The 24,250-nt window shown below is 37.8% G+C and overlaps 2 protein-coding genes and 1 long non-coding RNA gene across 3 annotated transcripts; 2 read left to right on the top strand and 1 right to left on the bottom strand.

Moving 5' to 3' along the window:
* Positions 1-56: 56 nt before the first annotated feature.
* On the top strand, positions 57-10,967 carry LOC124267202 (DNA replication complex GINS protein PSF1-like). Its single transcript, XM_046702118.1, has 6 exons — positions 57-187; positions 419-483; positions 1,757-1,852; positions 8,409-8,499; positions 9,760-9,951; positions 10,819-10,967. The coding sequence occupies exons 1-6, from the start codon at positions 113-115 to the stop codon at positions 10,885-10,887; spliced, it is 588 nt and encodes a 195-aa protein (XP_046558074.1). The 5' UTR covers positions 57-112; the 3' UTR covers positions 10,888-10,967.
* Positions 10,968-14,111: 3,144 nt separating this feature from the next.
* Positions 14,112-16,377, bottom strand: LOC124267200. The gene is made up of 4 exons (XR_006895979.1): positions 16,328-16,377; positions 16,005-16,057; positions 14,860-14,966; positions 14,112-14,379 (listed from the first exon to the last, which is right to left on the bottom strand). It is a non-coding gene; the product is annotated as an uncharacterized LOC124267200 (long non-coding RNA).
* A 167-nt stretch (positions 16,378-16,544) lies between these two features.
* On the top strand, positions 16,545-23,706 carry LOC124267199 (transmembrane emp24 domain-containing protein 10-like). Its single transcript, XM_046702114.1, has 5 exons — positions 16,545-16,837; positions 18,395-18,515; positions 20,346-20,416; positions 21,020-21,146; positions 21,599-23,706. The coding sequence occupies exons 1-5, from the start codon at positions 16,658-16,660 to the stop codon at positions 21,718-21,720; spliced, it is 621 nt and encodes a 206-aa protein (XP_046558070.1). The 5' UTR covers positions 16,545-16,657; the 3' UTR covers positions 21,721-23,706.
* The last annotated feature ends 544 nt before the right edge of the window (positions 23,707-24,250 follow it).

Raw genomic sequence — 24,250 nt, 5'->3', positions numbered from 1 at the left:
CATGGGCTCAATGACGCAGATAGTAATTGGCTAGGTTACAGGTTTTTCCTCCAATCAAAAGTCGCCTTCTATATAACTTGGCGGGAGTATGTGCGAAACTTGAAATGTCAACATGCTCGCGGATAAAGTATTGGAATTAATTCGTGAATTGAAACGAGCAGTCGACGGTACTTTACCTCCGTACAACGTGAGCAAAATTTACTTGGTAAATGTGTTCAACACTAAGGCGTTGTCCTTGACATAGTGAAGAATTTGAACACGTATCTGACTATCACTTTCTCAATATTCCAGCTGATCAACACTGATTTCATTACACGAGTTCACATAAACAGTTAAACAAAAAGCGCTTATGATCAATAGTAGATACTCCTTGAAATATCATATATAAGTAAGAACTGGAGATTTTGTTTTTTAACAGGAGGATGGAGTGCGTCAGGTGTTGGAGGAGATGAAAGCCTTGTTTGAACACAATCAGAGAGATGTGTAAGTTGATCATATTAGATATAACACGTCTATCGAGCTTAATCAATCTGGCGCTGATTGACTCAGACTGCCGACGCCTGTGTGCCTCTTTAATCTTTAGTGTTTGTTGTGTTAGGGTTTGGGTGGGTAACACCTAACAATCTTTATCCCATGGATCCCCTTTCCGATCAAGCACCCCTCTCAGGGTTAGGCACCCATTTGCCACCTTTCTGGTAAATGTTGCAAGACAGGGTATGGGTCAGCTACAAATAATTCCCATAAAGTTCCATTCCATACATTTTGTATCAAATGATCACTAATTATTTGTGATAGCATCCCTTGTCGATTTCTCAGACACCACAGTTAACAGGCAGTTCATGGAAAGTATCTTAACACATGCACCTGTTTTGATAATGGACTAGACCAGTGGAGTTAATCCTATCACGCACTTGTGCCACTTAAGTTACTCTGTTGCTGACTATACTGCTATAATTAATTAGTTTTCACTACATGATAAGAACTAACCAGAAGATGGACTGATATTGCTGCAATTATTACCACATGAATACAACCCACATGAATACAAACTTCACCCCAATTATATATACAAAATGCATATACTATGAATTCACACAAAATGGTTTAAGTTTTAATAGTGTCCTTAAATTCAGATGTATTTCAGCACTGCATGCAAGCCAAAAAAGTAAAACAAAGCTTGAAGAACTATTCCTCTTTGGTCCTGTTATCCATGATGTAGAACGTCATCCAAGTCACCTTACAAAAAATCCTAACTGTAGTTATAACTAAATTGGCATGGAGTTGGATATTTGAAGTTCCTATTTTGGAACTTTTACTGGACATCATTTGGAGAATTGGTTAACCTCTGGAAAACTGTAGCTGTTAACTGTTTTCTAGAAACCATAGTAACATGTTTGTGGTGCCAAACACTACCAGTGTGTATCACTGATGCTGCTGCAAAGTTTATCACACTGTTAACTACGTAGAGGGTAATTGCCGAGTAACTCTCCATTCCTTAACAATAATGGAGCCGTGGCCCCGGAGGGTCCAAGGCACATTAATTTTAAGGAATGGAGAGTTACGAGGATATTACCCTACTTAAATTACATTCAAAGTATTGGGAATATTTCTGTTATCAAAATTAAATGACAAAATGAAGGCTTTAATTTGAAACTGGTACACATCGCTCCATTCCTGAAAAGTAATGGAGCGAGCAGACAATGGAATGACGTCACAAATGTAATTTAATGATATGCAATGTTATGCAATGTTTCAGGAGTGCCACAGTTGCTGGAGAAAGTGGACTATTTTCAGGCGTTCAACTGCGACATTCAGCACTTGAAAGGAACAAACGATGTTTGTTAGCATATCTGTAAGTTTTTCACATCAACTTCTGGTACAGTTAAGGATAGTCCTACATATAGTAGTTGTACTAGCCCATGACATGGGAGATAGAGCTCAGCTGACGTCATTTCTAACAAGTCACTCAATTTGCTCAAAACTTGAAATGTCATCACACGTTGCAACATCAATATACTTGTGTATATATATGTATAATTTTTCCTTATCCTGACTCATGATTATTGCTTATCTCCTTTCTCCTTCGACGGTTGAGTGGAAACCTTGAATCCTATTCAAATTCACTGAAACGCTCGTACAATCACTCGTCCAGAGTTACCTCCCTTGTTCCCACCAAAACCGGTCTCACGTGACCTAAGCCTGTCTCATATCACTCTCTCCTTCATCGCCCTAGTCGACGGTTGGGTGGACCTTACGGGTCCTATTTGCGGCAAATATCCTTCATTTTTTGGCCTTATATTACAAATTGTGGCCGCAGATTGTATTTAGAGTAATATTGGATGCTTCTAGATGTATAATATCATGTAAATTTCTACTAAAATTACGTTGTTTTCACTCCGTTGCAGCTAGGGTTTGCTCAATGGTGGCATGTCAACAATGCAGATTGAGACTATCTGCGTTTGATCCACATCCTGTTTGCTCCTCTTGTTGCCTTCATACATGTTCCTTTGTATCACAATGTCAATATTGTAATAATTTATCACCACAATTGTTTAATAAATATTTATCAGCCTGCTTACGCAAGTCAATAAATAAACAGCATCATGTCAACAAGTCAGCGGTAAGGGGTTGCTCTCATATAACAACTAGTAATATGTCACAACACAATATGGAGGAAATTCCTAGCATTTCTCCCATGTCTATCACACTTTCAGAAACAGCTACGCAGTCTACCTCCAAGAGAAAGTCACCTCAGATAGAGGAGACTGAACTACAACGTTTAACGAGGAAGAAACGATCGTCTAGATTGTCTGCAAAATCTACATCTACAAAATCTACATCATCTATGTCTACTAGATCATCTGATACAACTACGATATTTGCGAATGCAATATCTTGACTTGATAGATTACCACCGGTTTTAGAACCGCAGATCATCTTGACTTCATCTCAGACTATATCTACTAGTACTCCTAGAGAGTTAGCTAACTCAGGTTCGCAACAACACTCATCAAAATCGTCATCGTCGAGAAAGAAACATTCGTCCCAGCGTAGATCATCCACCACCTCATCAGGGTTCACGAACCCTTCGACAGACAAACAACATAGATCGTCACAAGCGTCTCACACTACGACAACATCTACTGACCATTCAACCTCTATGAAGTCAGCAGAAGGCTCGTCAAACCAAGCAACTGTTGCACTTCAGACAGAAAGAGATTTTTCATCGGACAGAGGGTTCGTGAACCCTCATCAGAACGGAGGGTTCGCGAACCCTCAACAACAGAGAGATACAAATCAACCTTTCGTGAACTTGTCACACTCAACAAATCTATCAGTCGATCAAGATTTTGTAGCCAGTATTACATGCCAAGTAGTTTTGTCTCTGCAACAACGATCATCATCATATAATCAACAGACAACTACACATGATACATCAATGAATGATAACGTTCAGGAAGAGACACACACTTCAGAAACGTGTTTTCAAGAAACTGAGGAATCTACAATCTATCCAGACGCGGAAGTATTATCTTGGATAACAGATGGGTTACCAATCACTTCACCAACGCACAACGAGAATTCAGGAGAGACTTTATTGCATTATAGATGATGATCTTGAAACTTTGACTATACCACCTATTAAACCTGTATCCCAGGTTTCATTGAACCTCAAGTTATCATTTGCGAATGCTACAAGACATCAAGGTCAACACACACCAGCATTTAATGCGAGGAAATTCCCACTGCATAGTATGGAACCATTCTTCAGAGCACCAGAGATTGATGATGATTATTATCTCATCAATGAATCTAAACCACTTACTTATGAAGTAGAAGACAGGAAGTTGGCCAACTTAGATGTGACGACAAGACGTACTTTTTGCGGGTTAGCTAGATCTAGAGCTATAAATGAAGCTCTAATCAACAACTTCCAGAATCCGAAAACAGAAACAGAAAGGATGATATTATCAGCATTAGTCACACAACAGAAGGATCAGGAATTCATGTCGGATCATTTAGCATCAACATCAGCAGGACTAACCTTACTTTGTCGTCAAGGTCTCCTTGCATCTTGCAACGGGTCAGATTTTCATATTAAGGCGCTTCTACGACAACCATGGGCTGCATCCACGTCGTTTGATGGAAGTCATAGATCAACATCATGAGAAGTATGCCAAGACAACAGAGATCAGATGCTTATCAGATCTATGCAGACGATGAATAACATGTATTGACAATCATCACAAAGAGGACAATTTCGTTCCAAATTCCCAGGCATACAAAAAGCCAAGGATAAGAGAACAACTGGAGCGAGAGGTGGCAAAGCAATTAATTTTCGTCGACCATATGACAACTCAAGAGGACGCTCTGGACGCAACCTCACACCAAGATTTTATTCCCCAATATTTCTAATACCCAAAAAGAACTCCACAGAAAAGTTCCGTCTCATATACAATATGAAATGATTCAACCTAGACTTTCTACTAAAACCACAGAAGTTCAAGATGGTTCATCTACCTCAACTGAGACATCTAATAAGACCCAACGATTATCTAGCCAGCATAGACTTACAGGATGTGTATCTACACATCCCGATACACCCAGAATCAAAGAAATATCTTCGATTCCTATATCAAGGAAAACACTATCAATGGAAAGTACTCCCCTTTGGAATTTCCTCGGCCCCGTGGCTATTTATATGTGTCACAAAGCCAATTGTAGCGTTTCTACATCAGAGAGAGGTTCGCAATGCCTTCTACCTAGACGACGGCATTCAGGCACATCAGTCAGCAAATCAACTCAAACATCAGCTAGATTTGACAATTCAATTACCAACTCAACTAGGATGGTTAGTTAACAGGATGAAATCGGAACTATGTCTGTCACAGGAATTACAATTCATGGGAATCAAGTTTCTTACCAAGGAAAATCGCATTGTAGTTCCACAGGAACGATGGGAGGACATACAGAAATGTCTACACACCGCCTTGGACATACAGAAATGTCTACACACCGCCTTGAACGAACCTCTACTGATAAGAGACTGGCAGAAACTGTTGGGCCTCCTAACGTCAGCTCAATCCCTAACTCGCAGAGGAAGGTTACAGCTACGTCCAGCTCAACGGTTCTTGACACCACATCTAGACAGTCTACAAGCCATAAGCATTCCTCAACAATTGAAGGAATACCTAATGTGGTGGACAAACAAGTCGAACGTTTGCAACGGGACTTATTTGCAAGAGCCGGCATACAAACTACATCTTTACGTAGATGCATCCCTACAAGGATGGGGAGCGCATTTCAACGACAAAAAGTCGCCTCAGGAGTTTGGTCACCAAACGAAAAGGAATTACACATAAATCAACTAGAATTCAAGGCAGTCATAAAGGCGATTCAACATTGGGCGCACATACTCAAGAATCAAGTTCTCATGATTCACACAGACAACTTAACAGTAGCGTTTTATATAAACCTACAAGGATCAACAAAGTCAACGCTACTAAGACTAACATTTCAACTATTGTAGTAGACAACCTCAATCTGTGGATAAGAGCTTGTCACATCCCGGGAGCGAAAAACGTCCTAGCAGACGCTTTAGCCAGACCGGTGAAACCATCTCCTACGGAATAGAAACTACATCCGGAAGCGTTTCTACTAATAACGAGAGAACAAGGACTTATTTGCAACACGATTCAATCATCAGATTGCAACGTTTGTCTCACCAGTACCAGACCCACTAGCATGGGCGACAGATGCCCTCGCCATACCATGAGAAGGCCTACATGCGTACGAATTCCGGCCACCTATACCAATACCACGGGTTCTACACAAGATTGCTCAGACCAAAACCCTACAACTGATTTTGGTCGTGCCTTACTGGCCGGCGAGAACATGGTTTCCAGACCTAATAGGGTTATTAGCAAAACCAATACTAAAACTTCCGGATTGGCCAAATCTACTGATTCATCCTCACACAAAACAACTTCACGGCAATCCAACAAACCTCAGGCTACACGTATGGAAAGTTTCACGCACTGCTTGAAGAAAAGAGGTTATTCTACGAGAGCTGCTAAGGCAGTTACACTGGCCTTAAGACGTTCAACTCGTAATCTTTATGATGATAAATGGAGAAGTTTTGATCAATTTGCTACACAAAAGGGATTTGTGGCTGCGGAAGCAACACATCCTCAGGTAGCAGAATATCTCTGTCATTTGAGGTCAACCAAACATTTGAAAGGATCAACACTTTCAACGTACTTAGCGGCAATCAGCTCGGTGATCACCATGAACTCGGGAGTTAAACTCATCAAAGTTCCTGAACTAGTGGCATTATTGAGATCGTTTAAACTAGAGGATCAGCTACAGAAGTTTAGAGCTCCAACTTGGGACCTCAATATAGTTTTACGACATCTCACAAGTGAGGATTATGAACCATTATGAGACACAACTTTTGAACTACTCACTCAGAAAACGATATTTCTACTTGCTCTATCTACAGCAGCTAGAATGTCAGAAATACATGCTCTAGATTTTGCACGAACCAGATCCGACACAGGAGAGCATGCAGCAGTCCATTTAGGATTGAGATGGGATTTTTAATAGCAAAAAATCAACTCCCTGGTCAACCAGATTGTCAATTCCATATACCAGCTCTATCATCAATCCTTGGACATCAGGACACAGAGGATTTATCTTTATGTCCAGTAAGAGCATTAAGAATTTATTTACAACGGACTGCTACGAGAAGGAGGAAGTTTAAACGTCTCTTCATTCCTTTATCAACAACCACGTCAATTGAGGTTTCACGAACCACAATATCCTTTTGGATCAGAGCAGTCATATTAAGAGCCTACAAAACAGCAGGATTACCCCAACCTACAGCATGTAATCCACATGAAATAAGAGCATTAGCATTGATGCTCGCATTACATGGAAATAGCTCGTTATCATCTATCATGGAAGGCTGTTTTTGGAGATCTGACATGGTGTTTGTGAATCACTATCTACGAGATATTGCTACAGAGGATATATCAGGCATTCACCAGTTCGGACCACTAGTAGTGGCTCAACAGCTCACAAATCCAACCAGACATTGAGAACTCACCCTAATCATGCTGACTTGTAGACGCTAGGCAATTGTTCAATTGCCACCACCAGAAAGTCCATGTCAATTGTCTTATTTTATAAGTCAAAACATGAGTGATATAAACCTTGTTAAGTAATAGTCCTTACTTAACGTACGGTTTTGCGATTCCAGTTTCGGTAATAGTCCTTACCTTAACATATGGTTCGTTCCAAGATATCTGGAATACTAGATTGTCTAAAACCACAAAATCTATAAGATTACTTCTCTTAATCACTTAAGAGTAGGTGGTCCCCCTGTATGATAAATTGACAACTGAATGCGGCAACAGGAGTTATCAGGGGGTAAACAATCAGACTGTATATAGACAGCCACAGTGAATCCCGTAGGTGGCTGACCCACCACCTATTCCGTCGGATTTAATAAGCAATAATCATGAGTCAGGATAAGGAAAATTTGTAATTTTTATGATAAAATTATTATTTTTATACTTATCCTGACTCATGAGGTAAGCCCTCCCGACCGTCCCCACTCTCAGCATAACGGTCTTCACTGTAAGCCGCAATACGGGCATATTTTCCAGAGAGAGTGATATGAGACAGGCTTAGGTCACGTGGGACCGGTTTTGGCAGGAACAAGGGAGGTAACTCTGGGTGAGTGATTGTACGAGCATTTCAGTGAATTTGAATAGGATTCAAGGTTTCCACTCGAGGGTCGAAGAAGGTAGATAAGCAATAATCATGGGTCAGGATAAGTATAAAAATAATAATTTTATCGTAAAAATTACATTCTTTTGTATCGATAAGTGATAAAGTTGTACATATTGATACTCAATTAACAAATCACTGGCACAGAAATCTTCACATTTTTTAAGAATCTCCATCATGATTATATTTGACATTGAGAAGGGAGAAATTTCTACCTCAAGCTTTTAATGGATCAATCTAGTTCATATTTTCAATTACAATGATTAATTTTATCACTGTACATACAGAAACAACTTTTTATTATTAACTCATAAGTGAGAAGCCTGAGTAAATCTATTATGTTTCAATCAAATCAATTGCAGCTGTGCAGATTGCTTTATGCTGCACTCTGCAATAGTTTGTGGGTTAGGGTTCATTTATTTGTGTACATAGGATGAAATCATTTGTATACATATTGGATGCATTAATGTGTGTTTCGGACGCATTAGTCTATGTGAACTGGATTACTTTCTTAAGATTCGAAACTAAGTGCTTTTGTATACTTATTACAAGTGTCTTGTTCCCTTGACCCATAGTACAAGACATGTTAGCATTTGGTTTGTACATATTTTCAGATACAATCGCCTGGTACAGATTCGCAAGATGAGATGGGAATTCGGCAGTGTTCTTCCAACTGATATCAAATACAACCTGTGTGAACAAGAGGTATGGTTGCTGGAAGCATGAACATGAATTCTTTTATAGATTTGTGAGCATGCGAAATAATTCCACACTAGTGATTTATATACCTTTGGATATAGTTGGCCATTATCAGATTATGTTCACATCTATGAAAAATATCTGTAACAGATATCTGCGAGTCTTTTGTCCTATCAGCCAACATAACAACCAAGGACATGCTCCCATGCTTGTTACTTGGGGAATCAGGTGGACACAATGGCAGCTGAATATTAAATGTTCTTTGATGAGTGACCATAGTGAAGGTGTGGTGAATTGGGGTTTAACATCACTTTCAAGATTGTTGCACTTGCTATGGTCGGTTGAAAAGATCGATAATCAGAGATACTGTCAATGGGAAGCATCAGTAATGATTATCTATATTAAAATTTTGCTGACTGTGTGATATTATGATACATTGTGCTTGTTGTCAGATGACTAACCAAGCCACTGATTCTAACAGGGTCTCACTGTATCTGCTTATTGCTGCCAAACTTTGGTTGTTGATGTCGTTGAGGTGATGTTGCACCAATATGGCGTAAACTAGTATCAAACACACTTGAACCCCTGACCTCTGACTAGTGTTGGGAATTGGTTAAAATATCATAATTGATTATTGGTTCATTACAACCGATCAATCATCAAAAATAATTGGTTAGTGTCATTTATGAAATTTGTTAGTGCAAAAAATTTGACCACTTTAAAGAATGACTTATATGTTAGGAACATAAATTTCTTGGAGTCTTTAAGATAAATTCAATCATGACATGGAACGAGCTTGTAATGCTTATGAAATGTAACAGACAAAACCAACCTTGTGAAAATATTGTTAATGCAAACAAGTGTTCCAGAATTGTTTGGGTTCGATTATGAGAAAACATGATCGATTGATTGGTTGTTTAGTCACTGCGACCAATCTTCAATTATTTCAATTAATCGGACCACCACTACCTCTGACCATTTTTGTTTCCACTTTCCTGACTGACCCTAACCTTGAGATAACCCTAAACATTTTTCTAAAGTTTCACTGTAGCTTTTCTTTATTTTTTTAATGCACTTGCTTGTAAATGTGTACCTCAAACAGGAGCAGACAATCCATTGATCTATATTGTAAGCTAGGATCCCTGTCATCAGACACAAAGACATGCAATCGATCAAGTCATTTAGTTACCTGGTGATTACAATTCCTTGATTTATTGATCTCTTCAAATTAAATGGAAAAAAAGTCACATCTTTTATTGTTCACAGATACAATGGTTCAGTCGGTATAACAAGATGTTGGCCAGCTACATGCGATCCATTGGTGATGCGGGTGGCCTTGACCTTACACAGGATCTGAAACCTCCCAAAACATTGTATGTTGAAGTGAGGTGTCAGGTCGATCATGGCGAGTTTGAAACTCAGGATGGGATTGTCATTGTCCTCAAGAAGAATAGTCAGGTACTTATAGATACTATGTGATTTCGTGTGAAACATTGATTGCATTCATTAAAAAGCCATAGCTTGCATATGCTTATCAGGAAATATCACAAGTATAATGACTACAAGTGTTTGTATACAGTTATGTAGCCGTATCTTGCGGACTATTGGCGTACCCTAGTGATACAAACTTTGCTTGTCACTCTTGACAACCCTGGTTATCCTCACAATCATACAATGTACAATGTGTGGAGCCATTTTTAGCATCCCCCAACATATTCTTCACATATTGCTAAAAGCTGCCTAAAACTCTACTCATTAACATACATTTTCACATACCAATATTTCACACTTTCCACAACTATTGAAACTATTGAGGAGATTAATTAGTTTTAATGTATATTTAGGTCCTACCTGGATTAATCTTCTATGATTTGTATTGACTCAGCTTCGATTAGAGAAACTAGAGAGGGGAGTGGACTTAAATCAACATGTATCCACATGCAACACCAGAATAGATACTCAGATCTGTGGCGAAAATGCATGCACATGTATTCAGTTGCCAGGGACTGGATCCTACTGGCATAAAGCTATCTATATTAAACTATGGGAGTATCATAGTCATAGTAAGTGAGTTTAGTTTTACACCACTTAAGCAATATTCCATCCAGCAATATTACAGCAGGGCACACCAGAAATGGGCTTCACACATTGTACCCATGTGGGGAATCGAACCCAAGTCTTCAGCTTGACGAGCAAACACTTAAACCACTAGGTTACTCCACCACACATATGATAGTCATAGTGCTGGGGGCTATAAAATACATTACTGGAGTTGATATGAAACAGGTTCTACAGAAAAGGTATATGTATCCTTTTCTGTTTCAGCACTTCCTGCTCCGGTCAGAGTGCGAGCACCTCATCAGACAAGGCATACTGGAGCATATAGTGCACTGATGAACACACCATTATCAAGATCTGTACAAACTGTAAATTATGTCTTATGTTACATTAAATTATAAAGTTGATACCAAAAATGTGTTTTTAGTATTTTGTTTTAAAACTTTAATGTGCATGCCTTATCCTCAATTGCCCTACTTTTAGGACTTGTGCTGGCAGATGCTCACCTGGCACTATGACATCACAATCAAATGACATCACTTATCATCTCCCTGTAATTGGAGAGCCCAAAATTGTCATTATATGTCAAACATTCATATACCCAAGAAGGCATAGTGTCTTAAGTCTCCCAATGGCATTTTGAGGCTGTCTGTCCTATTCCTCGGTGCATGGCCAGGCTATTTGACATGGTCGGCAGCCTTTACACACACATCTCCCTGTCATGTCCTCCACGAACCTGTCATGTTCAGTGACAAGCCACAATTACATTAACTGAAATCGGTGATTTGACAGTTTGTAAGTTGAGACAACATATGGCCTTCAAGCATGGGGATGAGCAACATGTACATGTAGAAGATTTCACATCTGATCTATAACTCCAGTAACCTAAAGACAGTTTGCAGCATGCCAACAGTCTGTAGATGCACTGCATGTTACAGGTGCTACTCCCCTAGTTCACACACGAACAATGAACAAAGTGAAATGTATCACAATTGTGTGATAAGCAGAATCTTTAGGACTGACAAAAATAATAATAAAAGATAAATCGACCTCCCTTGAAAGTGTCCAAATTAGGAATGATGCGATACTGACGACGTGTGGCACTCCTAGTGTGGCAATGTGCAAACCTTTCGGCATGTTCAGATGTTCGTTTTACTACAGAAGTAAACATTCTTTTTTGGTGTGTGTGTGTGAAGCAGTGAATGAGTTTGAAACCACTTTTAGCAGTATTCCAACAATATCATAGCTGGGAAACCAGAAATCATAGTCATACAATATGTGTTGAAACATTATGACAATTTCATGAACATGAGTTCATCAGTTACGACTAAATTGGAAATAACATTCATGACTTTTCTTAATTACCTTGTCTTCAGATTCTTGTCTGAGATCATGATTCTATTTGTACATAATATAGCAGCTGTACCCCACAATGATCATAAGTGAATGGGGTTAATGACAGATAATCTTACTGTAAATGTATTGTAAGCAGAGCTAATAATGGATTCACCTCTCAGCTTTAGTGTGGCCTTGGTCATTGTGTCTCCCAAAACCCAAACCTGTTGTGAATGTGAATTGGATGCAGGTGAGCTACAAGGTCAAGTGACTGGGTTTGTTTGTGTACATAGAGTCTTACAGGAGCATTGAAAGGCAAAACAACTGAACAGAAGAGGTCATGTATGCCAAATTTGGTGATTATGATATAATGAAATCTGTGGATTATTATTGGGAGCCATAAGCTATCAGGAGGCTGTTACATTAAGAGGGAATTGTCCTTTAATGCCAGCTATTCATATGCAAAAATACCCATGAAGGTCTGGGTTAGAATGAGCCTTCAGTAACCCATGCTTGTCGTAAGAGGCGACTAACGGGATCGGGTGGTCAGCAGAGGCCCAGATAAGCTGCGTATCCGGGTAAAATACGCATAGACAATTTCCAATTACACATTGAAAAAATAATTGTTGTGTACCAATTATGCATTTAAAAATGTTATATACACAATATATTTATAAAAATCGCTTATCAAGTTGTACTGTTAGTATAGGACAAGTGTTGTACTGTCAGTATAGGATGAGTGATTTTTTATGAAATCATTTCCATTATATTTAACTTGGTTTTGATTAGGTATGACATAAGAGAACATACCTGCTTAGTAAACTTACTCAATGACATATACTTAGGTAAGTAAAATGACTGAAATATGCACATGTTTGAAAGCAGTGGGTAACAGAAAATGAAATACCCACTCAACATTCATAATACCCACTCCCAAAAAATACAGTGGGTACTGTACCCACATGAGCTAAATCTTATCTGGAGCTCTGGGTCAGGCTCGCTGGCTTGGTTGTCACACGTCATCGGTTCCCAATTGCACAGATCGATGCTCATGCTGTAAAACTAAACTCACTCAATATTGCTGAGTGCAGCTAAAACTAAACTCACTCGTCTGCAAAAATAACCCTTTTCAAGATCAAAATGATCATTCAAAATCAATCAACCAAAACCATCCATCCATCCATCCATCACTATTCTGGTCAGGACATGACAACAATCAGCGAGGACATACAACATAGCTACCATATCCTAATGAAATAATAGTTACTTTGTGAATTTATTTTTATGACCGCATTCAGCAATTTTCCAGCTATATGGCGGTGGTCTGTAAATAATCGAGTCTGAACCAGACAATCCAATGATCAACAGCATGAGTATCGATCTATGCAATTGGGGTACAATGACATGGGTCAACCAAGTCCTTGAGTCTTCCCATCTGATCCCTCTTACAACAAGCATGGGTTACTGAAGATCAATTCTAACCTGGATCTTCACGGGTCAGTTACTGCTTTACAAGTTAAACTGATGTAAAACATGTGAATAAATATTAGAATTAATCAGAATCTTACACAAGATATTATAGGACTTGTTTGTTGTTTAAAGTTGCAGTCATCAATATTCCAGCTGAATGGCAGAGGTCTGTAAATAAAATATTACAGGACAGATGCCACACTAAGTATGACAACGTTACTACCCCTACCTATTTAAATATGTAATCTTGTTAGAAACAAATTCTGGAACCTAAAAATATTGATCTCCATATTGTCATTCTGCTCACCATAAATCAGTGGGTAATTGTAGCAGCAGGGAGCACAGGTCTCTTCTGAAATGATCCTTTGTCTTTGTATTCTAGCATAACACTCTTTCTCAAAGGTTTAATCACAGAGTTTCACTTCTTAGACCTGCATCACTTTTCCCCTACAAAATCTTATTCAGTCAGATCTCAGTGCTCACTACCACTATGTGTGACAGTAGCAAGCACTGCATCTGTTTTAAATGAGATTGTCTCAAATATGCACATGTCACTTTACACACTGCATAAATGTCTGGGGAATCGGAAAAGAAGGTTTTGGATGTTTACCCCATTTTTTAAACCTATGATCATGGGTATGGTACTTTGAACAATCGGAGGAAGCACGATTTGAACCCACAATCATAGGCATTGGGCATGAGGAAGGGACATAACTCTGGACAGCAAATTGTGCTGTAAAGAAACAAGTTCAGCACGAATTGATAAATATTTATTCTGAGAACAACACATGACACGGTAGTTAACTGCATTCACAACAAAGCTCCATTGTTCTTTTTTTGAACATTCAATGTCAGTTGCTTGTTGCGGTTTGATTCAACAAAACTATTATCCTATGAACAAGGATGAAGCACTCCCAAATCCACACATGCACACATGATTATGATGACAGCTGGCATGAGTTGACCAAATATTTCACATTGAACGTATTTTCTTCTTCTCCTTATAAAGAACACGTTTTCGAACTGAAAAGCAAAGAAATACAACTCCTTTAACCAGAAAAACAACAACATTCATTCAATGACTCATTACTTTAATCATGTGAACAACTGAAACTGATATCTTGCATACATACTAAGAAAGTTATTAGAAACATTATCTTTCCAAGTTCTTTTTCTACATACATGAATTCATCATTGTGTATACTTAAATTATTTCAGGATACAATTATCATAATATGGCACAAAGTACTGCAATGAACCATGCCCATGAAGCGAAAAATCACTCTCATATTCAAGCCGATTAGTTATTGTTTTGACATATGAAAAACTTAAATGATTAAACCCACTCACATAACTAATGCTCTTAACCTTATAATTTTCCAGCAGCGCTGAAAACTTGTGGTATAACTAATTACTGTAACAATTATTTCTAAATCCATAAGCCATTTTCTTTGCTTTATTACTTAGACTGGACAAAAACTCAATAATGTAGTTAATGCTTACCATGTGGGTCAAAGCCAATTTGTTCTAGTTTCTCTGCCAACTTTGGACGCATACGTATAACCTTGTGGCCTGTGCCAGCCATGCTCTCCAGAAGCACCATAATTATCCTGCAATTAAGTTCATACTGTAAGATCAAAGCTGTACAAAACTATTCACCTTAAAAGAAACATTTGCACACCCAATTGTGTCAATAACAAGTATGTAATTAAGTCTCATATTTTGTCATATTGTTATGATGGACAATAGGTCTCAATAGAGCTTTGTCCTGCCTCATTCAGTTGGCAGCACTGTAAGCAGGACAAAAGCCACCGGACAAATGCCACCTAGGACCAAAGCCACCCAGTTATTTTACCATTACAGAGAGGACAATTACCACCCTTATTGACTTTAATGTTGACTTTGTTGTAAAATTATGTAGACTTTGATGAATAATTTGGTTTCTTTTAAAAAAAATTTACTTTGATAAAAATGTTGATTTTGATGTAAAATGAAGAGTTGAGAAGCAGAACAACCTAAGTGACAGTCAGACTTTGGTTGTTTGGACATAATAATACCCCCTCTAATTGTCATGTTGAGATCTATATTGTGATGAAATTTCACTTTGATACATTAATATCTTGCAGAATTACAGTATGTTGAATTTGCATGATTTATGCAAAAAAGTCCAAAGGCTTAGGTTGTTCTGCCTCAGAACAGGCCTGACTTAGGTCTTTTTGCCTCAAATAAACTGTCATCATAGGAACAGACTAGAGTGGTGCATATCTTAATTGTTCTACAACTACACAATAACAGAAATAGGCCATGCATAAACCTCTGGATTTGCTGGTATGAGAAACTGACAAGCAAAAAAACCCCTAAAATCCCACTTTGACATAACATGTCCTGGCATACCAATGTGATCTTACATGGGCTTCAGGCTAAACATGCTGAAGTTGCAGTCGGTGAATATAATACACCAGCATGTGGATGGTCACTTCTTGTCAACATATTTATATAAATCTGTGGAGAATTTCATTTAATTTCATAAATGGCAAACCCTTGTATCTCGACCTGTACCACTGCTGACATCAAGATTATACCTGTGGCAGTCTTAGAATATAGAACTTGCAGTAAGATGAGCCATCATTCAAAAACCTTTAACTTACTTCGATCCTTTCCCCATTTCAGATGTCAGTGAAACATATTTACTTTCATGTGTCTGAAAAAAGAAGGGATACACAACTTGTTTAAATCAGTAAACGGAACAATATTTTCGTTCTGTTTTCAGACGTGTGACTGTGAGCACCTCAGTACCAATGCATGTTACCATGTAGTGAATTATAATTACAATGAACATTATCTGAGGGGCCTTGTCTCATTGTCGAATTATCTATATATTCTTTCGAAAGGAATTGCATGGATAAAGTGTTTTTGCTTCCCGTCGAAATTATATATCAAATGAAATCTCCACCATGCATGCTGCACGCACCTGTAAAATTAACCGACGACGACCTTCACATTCAAGAACTCGTATTCACCCCGAGCCGCCTTTTATAATATGGAAACATTTACATGTACGTTAGATCTAATCAGAACAAGTTCCTTACCTGATGCGGTAACCGTTTTAAATGGAATCAAAACCAAAGGATTAATTCCTCAGTTTTCTGTATTCGATATACTGCGGCACTACAACGGAAGTTACCGGAGTAACACGGAAATAACCGAATGCCACGTTAGCAAACGTGCAACGCGAACAGGTGCTTGCATTACAGTCACTTATACGGTTGTTATAGAGCCAAACGGAATAGTTTGCTTCATCATGGACCTCAGTAACATATTTGTTGTCTTATTTACGTTATGTTTAGTCACAATAGATGCCATAAGATTCCATTTATCACCTAATCAAAAGAAGTGCCTTCGAGAGGAAATTCATAAAGATGTTCTGGTTACCGGTGACTACGAAGTGTCGGACGCCCCTGGTCAGAAAGCAAACCTTATGGTAAGTGTTGCACTTTACGACGGTAACTTTTACAGCATAACGTAAATGAAAAATACGATGTTATCTGTGCAGTCAATGTGATTTAGTGAGCGGGATAGTGAAAGTTTTCAATCTGATGAACACGACTGATCAAGTGCACATCTGTCACACGGCCGAACATTCTGCCCAACTCTCAGCAAGAAACATTTCGGTCTCTCATTTAGTGACAAGACGTGTATGAACCCTTTGATTTCTGTTCTATGGCAGATACTGAATGTTCCACCGTTCTGCCATGTCTCTGATCATTGGAACTGAACTGGTCTACATCTATTTCAAGTCAACAGACTTTGCATGATTTAACACATTTCCACCATTAATAGCAAGTGAGGGCCAGTCATGGAAGTTGAAAGTGAAACAATATTTTTAGATTTCTGTATGAGTACTTTTGTCACATATATTTAATAAGGTTTGTTTATTCCTCCCCATGATCACAGATGTACACATGCATGGTCATGTCATGCCTCTTAATACTCATAGGGGTGTTATTTCCAGCAGTTATACTGAATATATCAACTGTTTTTTTAAACTATTCGGATCATTTGATAGGAAAAAGAGGTCAGTAGGTATGGTGACCCTCTTGAACATGTTGAAAAGCTGTCAACATAAATCACACAATTAACAGTTATGAATTCATAGTCTCCAATTTATGTGCAGATTTGTGAAGATTTGCATTTTGACTCTTAATTCATAGCGGCAAAACCATGCTTACGTTAACAATAACAGCGAAACTGAGAAGTGTGTAACCCGACTAAAGTGGCAACAGTTGGCATAGATGTGATAGGACAGCTCCCTTTTATCATGGTCAAATCAAGTATGGTAATAATTGATACTGGTATGTGTTTTATGTAGGCCAATGGGTATCCTGTATTACTGTGCCATGCTTTGCCCAATAAGGCAAAAAAAAAAATGTCCGTTTCCGGTAACCCGACCGACCCTATCCTAACACACACACACACCGACCCTAAATCTTTCTTTAACCACGTCAATATCATGACTGGAATGCATTTCAACTCATCATTTTCATCCATATTGAGTATGATATTTTCATGTTTTTCAGTGTACGTAGGGCCAAAATGGATTGCATTGAATGAGTGAGCAATAGCATAATGGGTCTTCACGGACCAAATCTGCAAATAAATAACATAAATAATGATTTGATAAAGAATTCTTTCAATGTTTCATCACAAGGCATTGTCACTACATGATATGGTACTCTTGAAGATTTCAGGTGCCCACTTGGTGCCACTAAGAAATAAAAGAAAAAGAGTAAAAGATAAGATAAAACCGATCCACCTGCCCTATTTTAAAAAGCATGTAATAGGAAACAGACATATATTTCTTTTTGGCCTAAAAGGCATAGCAAATTAATCTCAAATCATGTTATTGGATTACAATATACAAAAACAAGAAACTCCCAACAAATGCACCCGTGATCATGTGTGAGATACCATGGAGTAACAATATATTGTATTTCTTTCAGATTGTAATAACCACATATTGTTTTCCATTTTCTTGCAGGTGACAGATTCAAAGAGCCATATTTTGTACTCCAAAGAAGATGCTAAGAAGGGTAGATTTGCATTTACAACAGAAGAATATGATATGTTTGAAGTGTGCTTTGATACAAAAATGGTTGGAGGTAAGTGTTGTTGTTTGAATAAGACATTATGAGTAATTTTCATATTAGTATTATTACACTTATCATGCTTACTGAATCAGGAATTCGGGTAGGAACATAACCATTGGTTTCAGATTCCAACCAAGGATTCCTTCATAACTGCTTTAAACAGTTATTTTTGTTCATGATCTTGATGGATTTTAGTGATCAAAATAGTGCTTAATTTGCAAATCATGGCTCTGTAAATGTTGGCTGAAATATTTTCACACTGCCCTGGTGTCACACCAAAAATTATACAAATAATACTCACCATGATTCATTTAATGGAAATGTGATGAATGTGGCCAATTCAAATGGTTCAAAACCTATTTTTGGGCCCCATCAATGTTTGTATTGGTTGCACAGCCATTTTGAGTGCCAGTGCACATGACAAGAGATCTGTTTTGGATGATAACATAGTTTGTTGGTTAGTTTATGGGTCAAGAAGAAATGAACAACTATTCTTGCAGTCAGGATATTGTTCAGGAAATCCAGTTCTTAAATTTGCAGGTTTACATGATGTTTACTGATTTAAATAGGCGTTGAGAATTGAAATGATGTATTTTTTGTGGTGTTTTACATTTAATTGGATCATCAAAACGTATGGGTACACTTATTTTGACAAAGGCATACCAATCACACCTTTAAAAAATGACATATCTATCCCTGGATTAATAGGTAATGTTAGACAAGTGTGTGAGAAAATGACAGATGGTTTCAACATTTTCACTGGCCTGTTGCGGTCACAATTACCATGTCTGTTTGTGTTGGAAACTACAGTAGGTCCCAAAACACATATATGTTGTTTCCTGTACACCCCAAGTCTGACACTTTAGAAGTCCAGTTAATTGTAGTTTGGTTGTTACATGTCAACATACACATCTGACCTTTTCGCCATCTAAGTGGGGAGGCAACAGTAATATTCACAGAAAACAGTGACTTGTATAACTGTTCTATGTGTAAAAACAACCCTGCAGTATATCAAAATGCTGCACATTGATATGGTTATAGGGGGTGATGGGGTAGCCAAGTGGTTATGGCATTCATTCATCACTCTAATAAACACTCCCTACGTGTGTACAATGTGTGAAGCCCATTTCTGGTGTCCCCTGCCATAATATTGCTGGAATATTGCTAAAAGTGGCGTAAAACTAAACTCACTCGCTCACATTATATGGTTATCATGTAAGGCAAAGTGAAAAAAGTCAACAGTTGGATTTTGAACAATGGTCATCTGTTTTGTGTAATTCAGAAATTTATTATGGTATTGTACTGAGTTTTGATTTGTTTAACTGTCAGTATTTTGTTCAGAATCTCCTTATCAATGCTTTCTATGATGCTGGGTAAAAACCTTAAAAGCAGTATGAATTTTGTGTTTTTCACTGATAGTCATGTGTGCCACAGTTCAGGGACATTTGATGATTCAGAAAATGAAATTAGTTATGTTTTGTTCACTTTACAATATCATTCAATACAACCATATGATTAGACTCTCATTTACGGAAACAATGGAAATTCTATGTTTTGCATGTAATATATGTTTCGAGTAGTGTTTATGCTAAATAAGTACCAGCAAATCTGAGATTATCCAGCTGTCCTTTCTCTACTATATTGAAAGTTGGCTTGGCTCTCCGATAGATCAAGTCAAAGCTCATTTAAATGTTTTCCCCTGAAAAAGTATCATTAGAATAAATCAAACATATCAACAAAGATGGTGATTTGGACCAAAATGCGAAGTATTGCAACCAAAACGCAATCTTTTAAAATTTTCTCTTAACACACATGATATGATGTGAAATGTTTGTTTTTCAGGTGGCCAGGGAAGCGACAGAGAAATTTCTCTTGACATGAAGCATGGTGTGGAAGCAAAGAGTTATGAAGAGGTGAGATTCATGTTGATGCAACTGCCATTCCATAACCCGAGTGCTTGACAGTTTAGGAAAGTATATAAACTCTTTGTTGTCTGAACTGATGCTAGTTTCATGAATACTACTAGTACAGGGGTGGAAATAACTTTAAAACTGCTAGTGTACTCCGGTACAGTGGCACATGTAAATTCACTTGCTCTGATAATTTTTCCACTACACCGGCCGTTTTCTCGTTGATTTTTTATATAAACAACATAATTAACATTGGAAAGTCAACTGGACAACGGTACAGTGTGATATACAAATTTGCTTGCCCGACAGAAAAGAAACTGGACTCGGACGTCGGGCAATGGGTTATTTCCACCCCTGTAGTATCTGTCTTCATCATATTTTTAGTGTAGTTGGAAATACATACATGTACTAGTTTCAGGAACACACTTTTGTCTTCATACTGTTGTCTGAAAATATACCATTTTCATGAAAACTTAAAATGGTAAATTTGTAATATGGCAATGATGACTGATCCAGAAAATACTGTGGATACAGCTACTTTTACAAAAGTAACATATTTCGCTGACCATATTGTCTTTTTAAACCACTGTTGTCTGTTGTGTTCAGCTTGCCAAAGCAGAGAAGTTGAAGCCTCTTGAGGTTGAGCTGCGTCGGTTGGAAGATTTGTCTAAATCAATTGTTGATGACTTCGCCTACATGAGGGCTAGGGAGGAAGAAATGAGGGACACTAATGGTAGGACATGTTCTCACAAAGATACAAGCAGCCTTCATACATGCAAACTATATTCTAGTCATGTTCAAGAAGAAAAATAAAATGGAGATTTCAGTAGCAGTTTTTACTGGTTGTTCATACCATGGTTGGAATTCAGAAAGTATTTGACACATTTCTCACTGTAAAGGTCAACTTTGGGACTGGATTATATTGAAGAATTATAGTGTTTGACTAATCGTCCATTGGTTAACCGTAGTTTAGGAAACAATATAAAACTATAATATTACTTGGTGGTTTCTTTGGAACAGTAGATCTCCATTGGATGTTTAGGAGCATGTTGACTGGCCATTCTACCAAACCATTACCAAGATTTAAAATATATCTTGAAGACTTTAGAAAACAGTCAATGATGTAATGTTGACAGGTTATGTTGTCATGTTTTGCAGTTGATTTCAAATGGCATCTTTTTCCAGAATCAACCCACTCTCGTGTGATGTACTTCAGCCTTTTCTCCATGTGCTGCCTCCTTGGGCTGGCTACATGGCAGGTGCTCTATCTCCGCAGATACTTCAAGGCAAAGAAACTCATTGAATAAACTCATTTCCTGATAACCATCAAGGGCCAGCTCTTGTCCAACACTCTGCCAACTAAACTAACTGAATTGTCATCCATGCAAGAATTATGAACAGTGGAACTAGTACCAAAACACCAGAAGCCATTACACATGTCAGACTGTAAAATCTATTTTCTTCAACATATTGATTCCTCAGATTTGTAAGAATATTAGAGGCATGAACATTTTTGACAGGGTACGCCATCATGAATTGTCAGTATTAATTAGCAGTGAGTTGATATGAACTTATTGATTTTAATCCATATTTGATCTTTAATGTCTATTTTGAGTGTGTTTGTTGGACATATTTGTAATTTCAGTGGCAGAGTTGTTGGAGTTATCTGCCTTGTCTGTTTGAGATGTTTTCATTTGGACACTGACATACACCCTTCGATTTGGGTAGAAACAAGTTTAATGATATGTTTTGAATTGTTATATCAAGGGCATTTCAAAATACAAGTACTGATAAATATCACCAGTTTGGTAGATTTAAACAGCTGTCTAACCAATTGTTTATTGAGCTGGGTCAGATGTCTGTCCATCTGAACTATTTTTGTACAAGGATGTCCATACCAATTCATGTTGGGACTGGATGAAGCTATGTAACAGAGTTTTAAAGGAGGATGTTCAGCTTAATGTCATGTCATTCCTTCATTGCCATTGCTCATTGTAAAAATCTTCACTTCAGGTGTCTAGTGAATACAGGTTGCTAGGTCTGATCATTGAGTCGTATGGAGTGATTGTACATATTGTGTATTCTGAAGTTGTATTTAATTTCTTGTGTGGTATACTTGTGTTTCATGAAGATGGGCAAACTACAATGCCAGATGACATCAGGCACCGCTTCACACCTTGCAGTTTCTGTAACTCTCAGTATGGGAGAATAGGGCTTGCAATGCTAGCAAATCAATTACAAGATGGGAAAGAAACTAGTAGATGGCTAGTCGATAACATCAACTACAAATAAGATCTGAAGTCAAATATTCATGATTATATTATTTTACTAGACAGGCTCCCCAGGCAATGACAATTTGAGAGAATGCTAAATTAGAATAAATATAAACAGGCTCTTCCATAGAATGTGTTCGTTTTGGTACATTTGTTATTTTCCTCAATGCAGTCAGAAATGTACACATGTTGCTACCATGTAGTGTCATGGACTGAACAGTGAGAACTAACTACTGGTAGTACAATGTATTTTCACCAAAGTCAAAATGTAGCCAGATCACTAGTCAGAACTCCAGTATCCATGCTTTGTTGAAATGTTTCTGTTGAAATCATTAACTACTAGGTACTGTGCACTCAAGAGATACAGCTATTGTTGATTTCCTTAATATTTATAAATCATATCTCTCTAATTTGTCATTTTAATTGTTTTTGGACATTTCTGTATATGACCATCACAATCAGCATGAGCGTAAGAAAGCAACACATAGATCAACATCCAACATGTCCATTGATCTATTTTTACACCTCTCATTGTTCATATTGATATTAAAAACACTGTTACAAGCAGGCTTAGCTGAAGTGTGATTGTTAATTTTGTTTGACAGGTACATAAGCATTTAACATCTCTCACCTGGCCCATTGAATGTCATTAACCAGATTATATTGACAGTATGTATTGCACCAGTGCTAGCAGTAATAATACATTGAACTGTGTGAAAACTGCACCTAGCATGACAAGTGCTTGCAAGATGTACATATTTCTTTTAACCTTTTCTGTATCTGAAGCTTTGCATTTTTGTTTATTCTGGTAAAAATTATTTCTGTGAATTATAATTATGAAGGCCTGTTGTTAGTGTTTACCAGGTGGCTCTGCTTTGAGTTTGTAGATGACAGCATTGTGATCTTTCTTTCAGTGTAGGTATACTATGCATATGGTGTGTTGTTGTTTAGTGAGGTTAGGCTTTAGTTAATATTTAAATCCAGCACTGTATTATAAGAGCAATAAATGTAGTAAACAAATTATTTGTTTTGAAGTTGAATGTGTCACTGAGGGAGGATGGCTTTATGCCACCTTTAGTACACCTCAGTCAGTTTCAGGGAGGATGGGCTTCACAGTGTGAGTGATTTGGATTATACTCCTCTTACAGCAATACTACAGGGCCCTTGGCTTGACAAGCAAATTCTTCAATCCCCATCACTCTAGTATACTGGACAAAATAAGTTAGGGATATTGGTACTTTTAAGATTGATATTCATAATTTAATCTTTATTCATAATTTCCAAATTTACATATATCCCTAACTATTTTTGTCCAGTATATATTTGAAGAATATGAGTATTGATTGACATATTTATGGGGATTTCTTACTGACTTGCAAGAATGGCTTTTTGAGTGAGTGAGTTAGTTTAGTTTTACGCCGCTTTTAGCAATATTCCAGTAATATCAATGCGAGGACACCAGAAATGGGCTTCACACATCGAACCCAGGTCTTCGGCGTGATGAGCGAACACAGGGTGACACATGCCATTGTACCACTGATTCAAACTATGACAAAAGCACAAA

The sequence above is a fragment of the Haliotis rubra genome, unplaced genomic scaffold (assembly GCF_003918875.1).
Source record: "Haliotis rubra isolate DU_JTF1 unplaced genomic scaffold, ASM391887v1 Scf13, whole genome shotgun sequence".
NCBI classification, from domain to species: domain Eukaryota; kingdom Metazoa; phylum Mollusca; class Gastropoda; order Lepetellida; family Haliotidae; genus Haliotis; species Haliotis rubra.
This window is presented reverse-complemented; position numbering and strand designations above follow the sequence as displayed.

Excerpts from the sequence above, each read along its gene's own strand:
- LOC124267202 (XM_046702118.1), top strand. The coding sequence starts at position 113 with ATGCTCGCGGATAAAGTATTGGAATTAATTCGTGAATTGAAACGAGCA. Across the intron at positions 188-418 it reads GTACTTTACCTCCGTACAAC|GAGGATGGAGTGCGTCAGGT; the intron begins GTGAGCAAAATT and ends GTTTTTTAACAG. Across the intron at positions 8,500-9,759 it reads ACAACCTGTGTGAACAAGAG|ATACAATGGTTCAGTCGGTA; the intron begins GTATGGTTGCTG and ends TATTGTTCACAG.
- LOC124267199 (XM_046702114.1), top strand. The coding sequence starts at position 16,658 with ATGGACCTCAGTAACATATTTGTTGTCTTATTTACGTTATGTTTAGTC. Across the intron at positions 18,516-20,345 it reads TGATACAAAAATGGTTGGAG|GTGGCCAGGGAAGCGACAGA; the intron begins GTAAGTGTTGTT and ends TTTGTTTTTCAG. Across the intron at positions 20,417-21,019 it reads AAGCAAAGAGTTATGAAGAG|CTTGCCAAAGCAGAGAAGTT; the intron begins GTGAGATTCATG and ends TGTTGTGTTCAG.